General features: G+C 38.0%; 2 protein-coding genes across 7 annotated transcripts; one reads left to right on the top strand and one right to left on the bottom strand.

The window, feature by feature from the left end:
- The first annotated feature begins 1,365 nt into the window (after positions 1 to 1,365).
- Positions 1,366 to 3,294, top strand: LOC103701394 (GRAS family protein RAM1-like). The gene has a single exon (XM_008783432.4). The coding sequence runs from the start codon at positions 1,556 to 1,558 to the stop codon at positions 2,957 to 2,959; it is 1,404 nt and encodes a 467-aa protein (XP_008781654.2). The 5' UTR covers positions 1,366 to 1,555; the 3' UTR covers positions 2,960 to 3,294.
- A 3,595-nt stretch (positions 3,295 to 6,889) lies between these two features.
- LOC103701282 (mitochondrial import inner membrane translocase subunit PAM16 like 2-like) lies at positions 6,890 to 13,100 on the bottom strand. 6 transcript variants are annotated; one of them, XR_003384540.2, is made up of 6 exons: positions 12,702 to 13,100; positions 12,455 to 12,594; positions 11,880 to 11,967; positions 9,326 to 9,456; positions 8,337 to 8,878; positions 6,890 to 8,225 (listed from the first exon to the last, which is right to left on the bottom strand). XR_003384540.2 is itself a non-coding variant. In XM_039133211.1 (5 exons), the coding sequence occupies exons 2-5, from the start codon at positions 12,521 to 12,523 to the stop codon at positions 8,756 to 8,758; spliced, it is 411 nt and encodes a 136-aa protein (XP_038989139.1). In that variant the 5' UTR covers positions 12,524 to 12,594; positions 12,702 to 13,100; the 3' UTR covers positions 6,890 to 8,755. The 6 variants fall into 6 exon arrangements, 5 of the variants coding, with proteins under 5 accessions (XP_038989139.1, XP_026658105.2, XP_008781513.2 ...); XM_039133211.1 differs by having other exon boundaries at positions 6,890 to 8,878; XM_026802304.2 differs by lacking the exon at positions 12,455 to 12,594 and having other exon boundaries at positions 6,890 to 8,878.
- Between the last annotated feature and the right edge of the window lie 1,587 nt (positions 13,101 to 14,687).

Below are 14,687 nucleotides of genomic sequence, written 5' to 3'. Positions count from 1 at the left end.
TTTTTCTGACAAAAGCGACACTCTGTCAGTTATATTTTTCTCTGGTCTCATCTCTTGTTTCAGTTTATGTCGTATCTGTTGAGGCATTGCAGGTGTATCTAGAGGTTCAAAGTAAAAGCACAACTGATCTCTATTAAAAAAAGAAAAAATGTACAGCTGATACGGTCAGATTTGACCCTCCAAATCCTTCATGGTATGCCCCACTTAAAAACTTGACAGTTGGCGTTTCCAAGCGTACGTTAATTTAATTTTTTAAACAATAAGGAAAAATAAGGCAATAAACCAATGTCAGAAGAGTTTTGTTTTGGCTAGGTTAGTGGACTGTTATTGGTGGAAAAGTCATTGGTCTTTATTTTTAAAAAGAAAAAAGAAAGAAAGAAAGAAAGAGGATTTCACTGGGAGAGTTTTGAAGTAATGGAACTTTGTGTAATAACGCAAGCCACTCTTTCAAACTCCATGATGGGCCACATTTGGGAAAAACTAAGCCATCGTTTTAAGATTATATCATCCTAATTTGAAATTTTCATTTTTTTCAACTTTTATTATTGAATTTGATGTTAGGCGTGCAAAATTTCCGTAATTTTGGATCGGCCTTTCATTTCCGGCCCCCCTCTCCTATCCATCTTGTGCATGTTATTGGAGGGACCGGCTGGTAAAAAAAACCTGGGCAGGTAGACCGGGTGTCAAAAAATTAGTCAATGGAGGGTTTTGTTAGAGTCTGCTCGATTGTAGGGACCCATGGAAGATTTTGCGGAATAACTGTTCCTATTTATTAATAGATACCAACTATTGATGTATTGTAGGGTGAAGACAGGGACTTGGGCCACGCTGCAGAATATGCCTTCCCGCAGTAACCTCCCACTGCTATCATCTCACTCTTGTAGGAAGAGGAAAAGCTGGTTGTCGAGGAGGTTGGAACAAAAGGAGCTTTTATAATAATAATACGGGATAAGAGAATCGTTTTGAGGGGGGTAGGGATTGCTTCTAGAAAGCGGGACAAGGCGACAAGTCGTGTGGAGACAACTGATGATTCCCAGCTCTTTCCTTTCCCACCACCTTCTTTGTTCCTTGTCGACTACCTCATGGCATCTTTTGAACCATTCTAATTCCAACCACTTCTCTCAATCCCCAACAAAACCCACTATTGTAAAGCAAAACCACAGACCAAAATTTAAAGAGAAAAAAACGTAGAATAAAACACGGAGAAGAAAACACCACCCACCGTCTTAACCTTGGAATCCATGATGTAACATGAATCCAAAGCCAAGAATAAGAAATACCGAGGCAAGAAGATGCCGTTCGCTCGAAAGACCCTTTATATATATATGCCCAGAGGAGGCAAAACCATGTCCTCCCTCTCTTCCTCTTCCAATATTGTTCTCTTTCTCATTCGGTGACACGAGAATTTTTCATGAAGCTTCTCTCTCCGCCTCCCTTAAAATTCTGACTCCTACCCTCGCGCGTCTACTCTACTGTCCCCGGCCCGTTGCCAACTCTTGCACCCTCTTTCCTTTTGGGCATATGCATCTGTAACTCAGAGAGAGAGAAAGAGAGCATGCAAGAAGATATTGGCCTAGAGGAGATGCTAAGTCTAAACTTGGGTATCAGCAGCACTGCGAAGAAGAGGAAGAGAACAGAAGAATCTAATGTTATTCCTTGCGGTAACTTAATGCCGGACGTCTTAGATAAGAAGTTCTTCGGGTTGCTTCAAAGCAGGGAGAGAATGTTAGGATTAGATCCCAGAAGGAAGGGGTTGGAGGATGGAGAGGGTCTGCAATTGATCCATCTGCTTCTCGCGTCTGCCGCCGCGGTTGACGCAAACAATACGATCTCTGCCATCGACGCCCTGCATGAACTGTACCAGCTTGTCTCAACGAATGGTGATCCGATCCAACGGGTTGCAGCTTACTTTGCAGATGGCTTGGCTGCGAGGCTTCTAACGAAGACGTCTCCTTTCTACGAAACTATCATGGCGCAACCCGCATCCGAAGAGCAATTATTGGCCTTTACCGAACTCTACCAGGCTTCACCTTTCCACCAATTTGCTCATTTCACCGCTAACCAAGCGATCATGGAGGCCTTCGAGGAGGGCCAGCAGCGGCCGCACAACGGAAGAAGCCTGCATGTGATAGATTTCGATGTGTCGTACGGATTCCAGTGGCCTTCCTTAATCCAATCACTCTCTGATAAAGCCACACGGAGCAAGCCTATCTCCCTTCGGATCACTGGATTCGGTAGGAGCATTGAGGAACTCAGGGAAACTGAAACAAGGCTTGTCAACTTCACAAAAGGCTGCGACAACTTGTTCATGAAATTTGAAGGGCTGCTGAGAGGTTCAGTACGTAGCGATTTTAAGATCGAAAAGAATGCAACGCTCGTCGTGAACTTGGTTTTTTACCTGCAAACCTTGAGGAGCTCTTCCGAGGTATCCGATGCATTGATGGCTGTCTGCTCATTGAATCCATCTCTGGTGGTCGTCGTCGAGAAAGAAGGTGGACGGAGACCATGTACCTTCTTATCAAGATTTATGGAGTCTTTGCATTATTATGCAGCCATGTTCGATTCGCTGAATGACTGCCTCCCTGCCGAGAGCACCGAGAGGCTGAAAATTGAGAAGAACCATCTGGGTAGAGAGATCAAGATTGCCATGACTGAAGAGGAGAAGGAAGAGGGAAAACATTTGGAGTTTGAGAGGACGGATACGTGGAAGGGAAAGATGGAGAGCTTCGGGTTCGGAGAAATAAAGCTAAGTTCGAGGTCTGTGAGCCAAGCAAAGCTTCTGTTGAAGATCAAGAGTCACCTATCAACCATAGAGCATGATGGTGGCTGTGGGTTTAGAATTCTTGAGAGAGACGAAGGGCGGGCAATATCTTTAGCATGGCAAGACAGGCATCTAGCAACAGTCTCTGCATGGCACTGCGTACGGTCGCCCAATCACTCACTTGGATGCAGTTCGTAGATGGTTAAATGTTTCCACCCTCCATCTACATTAATTATTATATAATTTCACAATCTTTCACTGGTATTCAAATCAACTTAGTTTTTTGGTTACTTTTATCCCGGATGATGTAGATATTTCAAATAAAGATTATGCCTGTCCTACACACTATTACTGCTCTCATTTGTCGAAAGCATCGATGAATCAGCGGGACATATTTCTGATTTCTTCATCGTTTTTCTTATTTTTTCAGTTTCTCATTATGTCATTTGTGAGAAGGCTCGCCTTTATTGTAGATGAGGGGAATGAGTTTCTCTGCTATGAACTCTAGAAGCCAATTTTATGAAAATTCTCATATTTTTGCAGAAAGGTCTATTTTTTTGCTAATCTTGCTCCAAATATTAACTGAGGAATGATCAGGGAATGTCTCATATTTCGATACTTATGGAACGGTAGATACTATCTGTTTGCAGATCCAATATTCTTTCAGGGGCACTTCTGTTCCTTGTATACCTAATAAAAATGCCAGCATTTGAATCAAACTTTTTGCTCCAGTCGTCCTCAAGGACAAAATTGTTAGATATCTCATGTCCAGCTCATATGTTTCCATTAAACCAAATACTTGTATGCTTGAAGCTTACATGCATGCAGAGATTTTTTTTTTTTTTGATGAAAAGGGAGGAGGAAAAAACGGCCATCCAGCCTTTATTAGAATTCAGAAAAATTTGCTGCATGCATGCAGAGATGGTCATGATATAAGAACCGCTCGTGCATCAAAATTTAGATAACAGAAAATTGTTTTGGATACAACAGCTGCAGCTGCACATTCGTGATAACAATCTATAAGCACTCGTATATCTATTAAATTTAAATTTATTTATAGCAAATTTTTTGTTTCTGAAAGAAAAAACTCTTAGAAGCAGCTTGTTGACATGTTTCTGTCTATCTTCTTAATCGGCAATTTCCTCTAAAAAAATAAAAATAAAATCTTAATTTGCACAAAAGCATGATCTATACCACATCTTAGATTGATTGGGCCAATTTTTTGTACTGATGTCGGAGATAAGGTCGCTCCTACAACATCTGAAGTGCAACAATATTATTTAACAGTTAACTCTGAACATACCCGACCAAGAGTATTTTTTTGAAATGTACCTCAATCTAAACATGGCATCAAGAAAATGATTCTAATCTTTTGATTATGAAACTTATCATATAATATGATCATGACTTTGTCAAACCTTCCGGCCGAGGCTATGTGCTAATGGGGCTGACAAAGAGATAACTTGTTATGGATCACTAATATATATAAGATTCCACCTAATCAAGATTTGCAAGGATATCAGTCGTAGGAATTCATCTGGTCATGATCTACCTGGGTTCCACCGCCAGAGTATGGCCGGAGAATCTTTTGCCAGATATATTGGTTTTGTCGTGTCATAGAACATTTCCATGCCGGAGAATAAACTTTTAGCAAAGTTCTAATTAAGTTGGGTCTTCCATGTAAGGATAGTTTTGTTTATTGTCGTCTAAAGATGGTTGAACTGCAAAATCCTATTGTTTCATGTTCGACAAAGTTTAAATGACAGATCCAATGCTCTGAAACCATTAGTCAACATGTATGGCTAACCTCGTGATAATAAAAAAACTGCATACAATTGAAAAGAAGATTTATTCTCCTGCACTAGGTGTTTTAAGTTTGTTCACACTCCTCTCAAAGCAAATGACAGGGATCAAAAGAAACTCTCGATCATTTATTAAAATAAAACAAAATAATTCAAGGTATAAATTAAGCAGCAAAGAACGGAAATAAAATAAAAAACAAATAAGCCAGAACCAAAATCATACCATGTTGAATAACCACTTAAGCTGGTATATAAAGGGTCAACAATGTATATTAAGTTTAAGAACCCCTCGTTCACGTATAGCCTGGCCTATGCATGTAGATAATTATCATCGAGCAATTTGAAATCCTGATCTCCACCAAACCTAAGCTCCGATATTATGTTGAGTAACCAATTATTCCTAAAAACTTAAATTGATTGAAAAAAAATGTCAACAATGTATATCAAACTTGAAAGAAAGAAAAAGAGAGAGAGAGAGAAGACAACCCGACGAACAACAAAAAGAAGAAGTGACAGGAAGACACTAGTAAAATTGCATAAGCTTACTATCTTTGGCATTTCGCTGATTCTATCAATACTCTTGCATCCTTTAGAACTATAGAGCAGAGACTATTCTCTAAAATAGTTCATAGCTAACATTTTGTTGACTTGTATAAGTACCTTGATTGGGTTAATTTTCTTATAGCATTTATTTATATGGAATTCGACTATCCAAAAAGATTATCCGAAAAGTATTATTCGAATCTCTTAATTTTACTGTAACTAACTATATAGCCGCATGGGTCCTATACATACTCCCTTCATTTAAACTCTAATATCTTTACCGAGGCCTAAATCTATTCAAATTTAATTACAAGTACCACAATTGGTCCGTAGCCAACTTTAATGAATCCACTACAATATCTCCTAATCTATATAGCCTATGATCTAAAATATCATCTAAAAAAATTAATTAGAAGATATTATTTAAATTTTTTTGACTCTATACACATATCTAAGATCTACTTTGCAGGGATCCTCACATAAACGATGAATTCCATGCCTAGCGAGTTCTTTAAACAAATAGAGTAAAGTTGCGTTGAGGAAACTTTTCTTCGTCTCCTCGTGGCCTACATCGACCGAATGGGTGGAGTCTTGTGCTGGGAAACCGTGCGGATTACCATTGACACGGCCTACGTCACATTCCATTAACAGGAGTTGAACAATCGAAAGATTCCATTTTGGAGGTCAGAATAAGTTATTAGCGCATTCAAATGGGTCCCAGGGTCAGTTAGCGGCCGGCGAATCTCTCGTCAGACGTGGACGTGGGATTTCATTTTCGAAGGACATATCTACCATTTCCTGGTACAGGTGTAAACAAATGAACACAAGTCTTTGACCTGTGTACAGTATGCAACCATTTGGAATTTTCTTTCGTCCCCTACCGCAAGGTTTGAAACTTTGAAATCAAAGAATCAAATGGTCCCACGTTAGGCATCGTCCAAACAAGGGAGAGACAGCTTCAACAGAATTAGCCATAATAGATTTTCTTGGCAATATGGAATATTTTAAGCACAACGTAATCGAAGATATATGTATACGTTGCCGAAGTTCCATGCATGTGTTTAGAGAACCATGTTAATCATGGTCCAAAGGAGTAGAATATGTGATAGGGTTGCGAGCTTTTTCGCATATAGATCTTTGCAAATATAGATTATTGGGTAATTTTCAAAAAAAAATAAAGTATTACATATTTACCTTTCTAAAATTACTATATATATATATATATATATATATATATATATATATATATATATATATATATATATAGAGAGAGAGAGAGAGAGAGAGAGAGAGAGAGAGAGAGAGAGAGATAGTTTTTACAATAACATCGTTCCCATTAGATTTTGGTGTGAAAGTGTTTCTGAGTAATGCGTAGGAAAGGATACATCAACCTTTTTGCAAGAATACCGTTCAAAAATATTTAACATTTAGTATATAGTATAAAGAGTTATGTTTTTGCATAAATATTTTGAAGGTATTCATATAAAATGATAATAAAGTCATCTAATATTTTAAAAAATTATTTAGTAATATTATCAGCCAAAAACCTAACTGAAGGGGGCTTTGGTGTAAAAGGGGTGAGGTGGCTCGTGTGTGTGTGTGTGTGTGTGTATGAAAGAGAGAAAGCGAGAGAGAGAGATCTAGAGAGGATGGATAGATCAAACAAAGGCTTTAGCAGGATTTAGTACATGCGAAGTTGGCATCTTGGATTTGTGTCGCACAGCGCAGAGGATCTTCAACAATGGTGGCTTGATCACGAGAAAGTCCAAGATGGCTGTAGAGGTAAGTAAGAACATGTCTTTGATTTTTTTCGGTAGAAGGCTGAAAGCTACATTACAAGTAGTCAGTATGACAAGGTATATATATTACATCACAGCCGAGGAAGAACAAAGAAGAAGACATGTATCCTGAAAAAGTAAGCAATATTACAACAAACATAGAAAAAGGTAACACCATACGAAGTTGTGTCCAGACCCACCCAGCAAGTAGGCTTGAGAACAATCAGAAACTGTGATTCCAAAGCCACATATAGATGTGAAAGAGAGGCAAAATCCTATAGAATAGTGATTTAAGAAAATTGAGCGTGTGCATCTTCTAGCACGTGCATGCGTATGCATGTGTTTGTGATATTTGTGCATGTGTATGTAAGCGTGTGCATGCATATGCATGCTTGTATACCTGTGTGTGCCGAGATCAGACTCCACAACCCCGTCAACACCGTTACCAGTTAGTAAATTACCACTGCACTTGTCTCTCTTGATCCATGGTGCGTTGTTAGTGCATTGTTTTCTAGGTCAAGAGGATCAATGGAGTGATTTGAAGCAAATGATGTGAATGTCATTAGCTTGAACATCAAATGCCATCTCTCTGGAAGCCAAGTTGCCCACAATCGGCCTAGGCATCTAAGATGCTTGTAGGAAGGCTCATATTTTTTTCATATTTTTCTGTGTGTTTGATTCTCTTCTAAGAAATGATATGTTCAAGTTCTTCAATGGTTGAGAATGGAGGTGGAATCAATTGGTGGTCTATGAATCTACTTCGATCTCCATCACCGGTGAGAGCCTTCTTCAGAGGTTGCTAACCCCAACTGAGGCAGTGTGGCAGGCTGGCAGCCGGCAGCAATCCCCTTCCTGAGACTAACATTATCCAAAGCAGGAGGTGCTATAGAGAGGAAAAAGAGAGCAATGAGGAAATAGCTCTCCTGCAAGAGAAATTCAGAGGCTGTGATTTTCTCAGACAAGGAAATTGAGAGGGCACACAGCCAATGGAAACATTCCCTGTTAGGGAAGTTTTCGGCTCGGCGATCCATGCTCGACTGCATTGCCAAGGAACTTAAGCTTCCATGAGGCCTTCCTTTGAGAGTTCCAAACCATTGTACTGTCCCAAGATTCAACTGCATTAGATATAACATCTGACAAGAAGGTTAAGTATAACATGAGAAGATGAGTTAGGTAATACTGCTCCATATAAAGTTGAATGGATTGGAAACCGCTAAAACATGATGCCCATCTGAAGGTGCAGATTGGAGTCCATACTCATGTCAAGGAACAGCTAAGATGAATCATCATGGGACCTTGCATCAAACTCATCTGCTCTATGGAATATTATTCCTAGTCGTGCTGTAGCAGAAAAAATTCAATTTTGGACAACGAGAAGATAAGCAAAGATCTACAAGGCTCTCACATAGCATGCGAAATTTCTTTGTACAGAAGTCAGCAAAAGATGAATACCCCCATGTTGCAAAATCGAATGCAGCTGGAGAAGTTTTTCAGTGACTCGATATTAGAAGACGCAAGCCATTCAAACGCTACAAATAAGCAGATAAGCCTCATTAAGGTGTCTACCTCTAAAAAGAGGAGTGTGAAGTGCTGAGAAATTTGCAATTCGGATATCATTAATGCAAGCTTTCAGTATAGGGGAAAAAGTCCCTAAAAGTCTGAAGTTTCTATATATAGGACCTAAGATGATAATATATATATATATAAAGGAGTAAAGATTAAAAAAAGTAATAAATTGCATTCCTAGTGAAAAATGACATCCAAATCAAAAACACATCTGCCGACACCTTCATAACTCAGTAGACATATCGAGTATAAGATTGCACAAGTGCAGAAACTTCGGCATCCAGGCGAGGGGAAGTTAGCAGTCTTCAATGTTTTCCATCGCCCTTCCATTGGTATACAGATTCTAAACATTCTTTGGCCCGGTGAACCTTTGACTGCAGGTAAAAGCTTCCATGTTTGGCATTCCTCTCAAACAAGATATCATACTTCTGCACAGTTTGCAAAACATATGACTCGGATTCACATACCAAAATATGATATCATCTAGAAATATGATGGGGATGAGGTGATAACTTATTTCAGAATCAGCAATCGCAACTTCTTAATATTCTAAAATCATTGCACTGTTGAAGGGGGTAAATTATAAGTGTCAGCTGGGTATGCATTATTCAGAAGTAGAGAGTTAATTAACTTCGTTTGTTCTGAGTATTAAGCATGAGTAGACTTGGATCAGGAAGATTCATCAAGCGTACAGTCAAACTCACTTTATGCTTCCCAATAAATTCAACATGGGAAAATGATTAAATGCACGAAGGGAAAACAATCATATTTATATTGCATGAATAAATGCAGGAGTTTTTGGAGAATAATAAATGCAAACACTCAGCCATGAACTGCAACAATCATGTACCGCACACATGAATAGGAAAACCAACCTGCAGAATCTCTTCCCAGGTTGACTGCTCGCTGATTCCTAATATCTGCCTAGCTTCCTGTTCAGTCATGGCTTTACCAGCTCTGCGAATATTTTGTACAGTTTCATGTGCAACACCAGTTTTATTTGCATCTGCAAAGAAAAAATGAAAAAAAAAAATCAAGCATAGCATAAATGAAGGCATGCATCTCATACGTTATAAAGATAGAGAGGAATTTATACATCTCAGCCCATCATGCAAATTTTATATGTGATAACCTAATATATAGCAACAACAAAAAAGGGAAGTGAATGTTGATCAGAATGAAACTACAAAGGAGACAGTCTGCCCAAACTGGAATAACCAATGCAGATCGAACCAACAAATTGCATGTTTAAAATGATGTTTGGATGCTGGAAGATCTTATCGGCCTGATAAGATCTTCTGGCCTCTGGGGGATTTTAGTTAAAAAAATGAGTTGGAAGCCAGGTGGAAGAAAGAAACCAGGCAACTGGAAGGGGCACTAATCTCTGCTTTTTAGTGATAACATAAATCATCGTGGAAAAGGAATTGATCATTCCTAAGGGGATTAGTTACTCCTAGCACACGATCTATTTCTCCTACAAGTTTCCAACATATGTTTTAAAATATGCTAAAAGTAAGAGGCACACGAATATGCTTAACTTAAAATATATCTTTACTTCTATGGATAGCATGACTTACGCTTGCATAAAGCGTTGATTTACATTAGAAAATGTTAAATTCTATTCATTGCCGATGAATGCAAGCCCTTTTTCACAAACTCCTAGATAAAATTGACAACATTGTTTATCCAGATAATACTTTTCAAAAATTCTCCTCTATTTAATTTGTGTCTTAACAGAATGGTTCAGAATGGTACAGAAGAAGTTTCCTCAATAAAAAATGTGAACTCTGAAAATATTACATGATAACTAAAATTATGATATATCAAATTTTTTGTTCATATTTTTCTCACTTCTCAAAAATATGTTTGTCACACTAAGATTAGCCTTCCAATATAAATATATGCTTTACCGGATGATTTCTTCTCATCTCCATCGAGTTTGGAACTTGAAAATTTTAACATGGTAACATAACAACCTACTTATGGTTAGACTATTTTTAAGCCTCGGAAGTTTAAGGACTACAAGGTCATCCTATAGATAGGTTTATCCATTTCTTTTGCACTGAAAGTGAAAAGTCGGTCCTATTCCATAAGTGAACACATGCACATTAACCAAGTCTCCACTAATAGGAGAGCTCTATCCATTTATCCCCCTGCAAGTGAAAAGTTTGTCCTATGAGCGAACACATGCACATAGACTGATTTTACACTACAGCATCTAATCCCGGACCTCCTTAATAAAATAATGTTGGCTGTATCACTAGGCCAACCAGAGTTCGATCCATTTCTAAGTCAATTTTAATTGGAAGGCAAACATGGAAATCAAAGCGGGAGTGAGAAAAGGGGTTCATTATCACAAACTGTCATTGCTTGTAAATGGAACTTGTGCGCAATAACAGGAGACTTTAGGTATTTTAGGGTTACATGGCCTTGGAGAACATTGAAGAAGATTTAAGATAAGTTAGTAACCTGTCCTTGGAGAAGAGACACTATAAGAGTTAAAAGTCCTATATTGGATATGAGATTCAATGTTTGGTTCCAACCACAATTATTTTCAGGCCAGTTACTTTAAGGCAGCAAAGAGAAAAACTGTTTGTTAGTACATAACATAGTAATGATAATACATACCAATTTTGGTCTTTAACCAATGATATGATATAAACATACATATCTATGGATATCATGTATAGACATCTACCAACCAAACCAAGTATGATCAAATAATGCATCATTCCACAAAGTACTGATAGACAAACACTTTCGTATGCAAAGACATATAAATACACATTATGGAGTACATGCTTGATATTGATACTTATATAATGCATTTTCCTTGTAAGGTTTGATTTCCTTGATAAATTAACGTTAAATCTTTACTTGATGATTTGGAATCGTATAAATTTGTCTAAAGAAATAACAAAAAATAAACATGCACAGATTTCAGCACGAGGTTATTGACCATCATGTTAACACGATACAACTATTATGTACTTATCATAGTATAACTTGAACTCCATGTTGCCCCCAGATCTCCTATTCAACAACACATCCTTGCAGCAAAATCTTCAAGACCAATTCATTAGTCTCTAATTTCTTTTACAGGCTAAAGGGAATAGACATATTTTCTAACCAAACTGTAATAAATGCTTCCAACAATAAATTATCTTAAGAAATTTCAACACTAGTTCAAATGGTTGGTGCTGCATATACCCCATAATTGAGGTCTCAAAAGGCATCCATTGTCATCATCTTTGGGCCCAATATTAGAGTGCTTATATAAAAGCGATATGAAAATGAGAAAATACATATACAACTCTTAGTTCAAGTGTACAAGCCATACAGGACTTGTAATAAAAAAGATAATACAGATAATCTAATTAAAGATGAACACACAACAAAAAAAGTGATAATATATGGCACCAAACTTACTTTCTAGTGCCTTGCGATATGCTTGTAAAACAGCTCTTCCCACTATCCCAGAACCCATAATGATCAAGTTGGCGAGAAGCTTTGTAGCCTGTGTAAAGAAAGAAAAGGTCTTAGAACATCAAGAAACATTCAAGAGAATGTATGCAGCCAAGACTGTAAGTATGCCATGAGAAAGTGGAATACATTAAAATGTTAAAATACATTTTCGGTCCTCAATAAGTTAAAATTATGTTTGCATCTAAGAATGAAATTGCCACTGCTATCTTATGCTGAATAAGTAAATAAATATAGACAAGCCATCAAATTGATCTACCCTGTCATCTCAGCCTTTTGTTGAATAGTTAAGCACAAGAATTTATGACAGGAGGTAATGGTAGATACAAATGTGGGTCGTAAATGTATAGAGAAGAAATTTAATCATCAGCAATTGTTTCTCAGATTGTAGCTTGCAAAATGGGAAATGTAAATAAAATTTTACATGATTAGTTAGTAATGTTGAGATTTTAGGGAGGTTCCTCTGGCTTAGTTTAGAAACTCTTATAGCTACAATAATTGAGTTAAAATTGCTTTCTTACGAATGGACGAGAGGAAAACCTAGCATTATTTTTTGTGCAATCTCCACCAAGGTCTGAACCTACGGCCATCCTCCCTCCAACCAAAATACTTGCAGGATCATACTTCTATCGAAAACTATAACCGATTCCAGTCCATAACTCTGCACGAATTGGTGGGAATTTCCCACTAATTGGCATTTAAGCAACAAGAAGAATGGAAAAGAAATCAAAGATGAAATCTTTTTGTGATTGAACCATCAAAGATTACCCAAAGATCATGCCCACAAGCGGGATCCGCATGAGGTCTCCAAAATCCCTATAAGCCTGAGCTTGAAGTTGACGTGAGGAAACGAAACCAAATCCCGAAAGGGAGAAGAGATAGGAAAAACACACCATGGCGGCGTTGGAATGCGGATAGATTAGCTCCGGCGGGACGGCGTCGGATCGGTTAATCGACTCGAAGACCTAGAAGCCTCGCTCGATCGAGGAGGTGGAGGGATTGGGGGAGACGCGAGGAACCCGAAGTCCCAACTGGAAGAATGTGGGAAGAAGGCGATGGATTCTCGGGCGATTCGTCGCAGCTCCGGAACCGAAAGGGCTGAGGGATTTTCGACGCTAAATTGCGCGCACAAGCGTCGAAATTCGATGAATGCTTTGGTTTCCAAGGGGCCTCGAGACCATTCATGGGCTCCATAGGGGACCATGGGCTAGCCTTGATTAATCCCCACCTGCTAACCTATGCTTACCCCAACCCACCCAGCCCATCCGAGCCCGTTGCCTTGTGAGTGGGCTCGACGAGAGATTTAGGCTTGGAAAATAGGCTTATTTAATAAATAGGTCGGGCTCGGGCTTGAGGCTGACAATCTAGTCCATATCCAACGGGCCTTGTTGCTATTTGCTGATATATGAACTTGGTGGAATAATAGACACCATATAGATTGTTGACAATATCTAATTATTTATATTTAGTATTTTATAAAATACTTTGATTATTTTTAGTATTTTTTTAAAAAAAATAAAATGATCATGAAGTTCAAAGCGTGACCTGAAGTTGGAAGCCTGAGTAAGAGCGAGGCTCAGGCCTAGAAGATAGGACCGAAGGCTAAGTGGAGCTCTACAAGCCCAATCTAAACTTTGCCCTGCCTCGCCCCTACATAGGTCTAATCATGCCACCAACTTGGGACCTCCATAGGTTGGAGATGCGACAACCACCTCATGCTCATAGGATATTGCCCTACAAGCATGTAAAGCATTTAGCATGTCACGCCTTCAATAAAAATAATATAGCTAAAATTCAGTTCAAACCATAAACTAGGATATGGTTGGGCATCACTTTCATTTTTCCTAATTTTCAAAAATAGAAATATAAATTTTGCTTATATTAGATTTCTAAAAATTATAGCAATATAAACATATTTCGTATAATCAATTATTTTTAGAAATATAAACATGATCATGGTAGCCAAAGTGGTGATATTAGCCGTGAAGACTATGGAAGCTATAGGGATGGTGGTGGCAGTGATGGCACTAATGGTTGGGATACCAATGGTGTAATGTTGAAAGCAATGAAGGTGATGGTATAGTAGAGGTCGTGGTAGCAGCAATAATGTAGGGAAGGTAGTAGTGATGGTGGCGGTAGTATTTATTAGAATATGGAGTGTGATTCTATGTTTCTAATTCCTTATTACCATTTATATTATCCGCTTCCAATTAGTTCTCTTGGTCCTTGTAATAGCAAATTAGGTCCATACCCTTTCCATGTTAGAACTCAAGAACGAGGGGTGCACTGGAGCTAAGCTAGGTCAAGGATGGGTTTGATCAAGCTTAATTTGAAATTAATATCAAGCTTAGAAATCAAGATTAAGCTTGATTTGTATGCCAGTATGTAAAGCTTGATTTGAGCTTAATTTTGAACTGAGCTAAACGCTAGCTAAAATAATTACTTTTAAATTTTATAAAAAAAATAAGATGAAAATTCTTAATCAAGCTAAAAATCGACTAGCTTGAACCAAGCTCGATTCAAGTTTGAATTAAAGTTTGATTCCAAGCTTAATTCAAATTTAAATTATAATTAATAGATAGAAAAAATAAATAAATATTCATAAATGATTTTAATGCATGGAATTTTAGATCTTATGCTGCCACAACCATCTAAACTTATATGATATATAATATATATTTTTGATTTTAATTGAGTCAAACTTGGTTGAGCTGATGGCTTGATTTGAAATTCATTTACCGTCGGCTAGCTCAT

Source organism: Phoenix dactylifera, chromosome 14 (assembly GCF_009389715.1).
Source record: "Phoenix dactylifera cultivar Barhee BC4 chromosome 14, palm_55x_up_171113_PBpolish2nd_filt_p, whole genome shotgun sequence".
Taxonomy (NCBI): Eukaryota; Viridiplantae; Streptophyta; class Magnoliopsida; order Arecales; family Arecaceae; genus Phoenix; species Phoenix dactylifera.
This window is presented reverse-complemented; position numbering and strand designations above follow the sequence as displayed.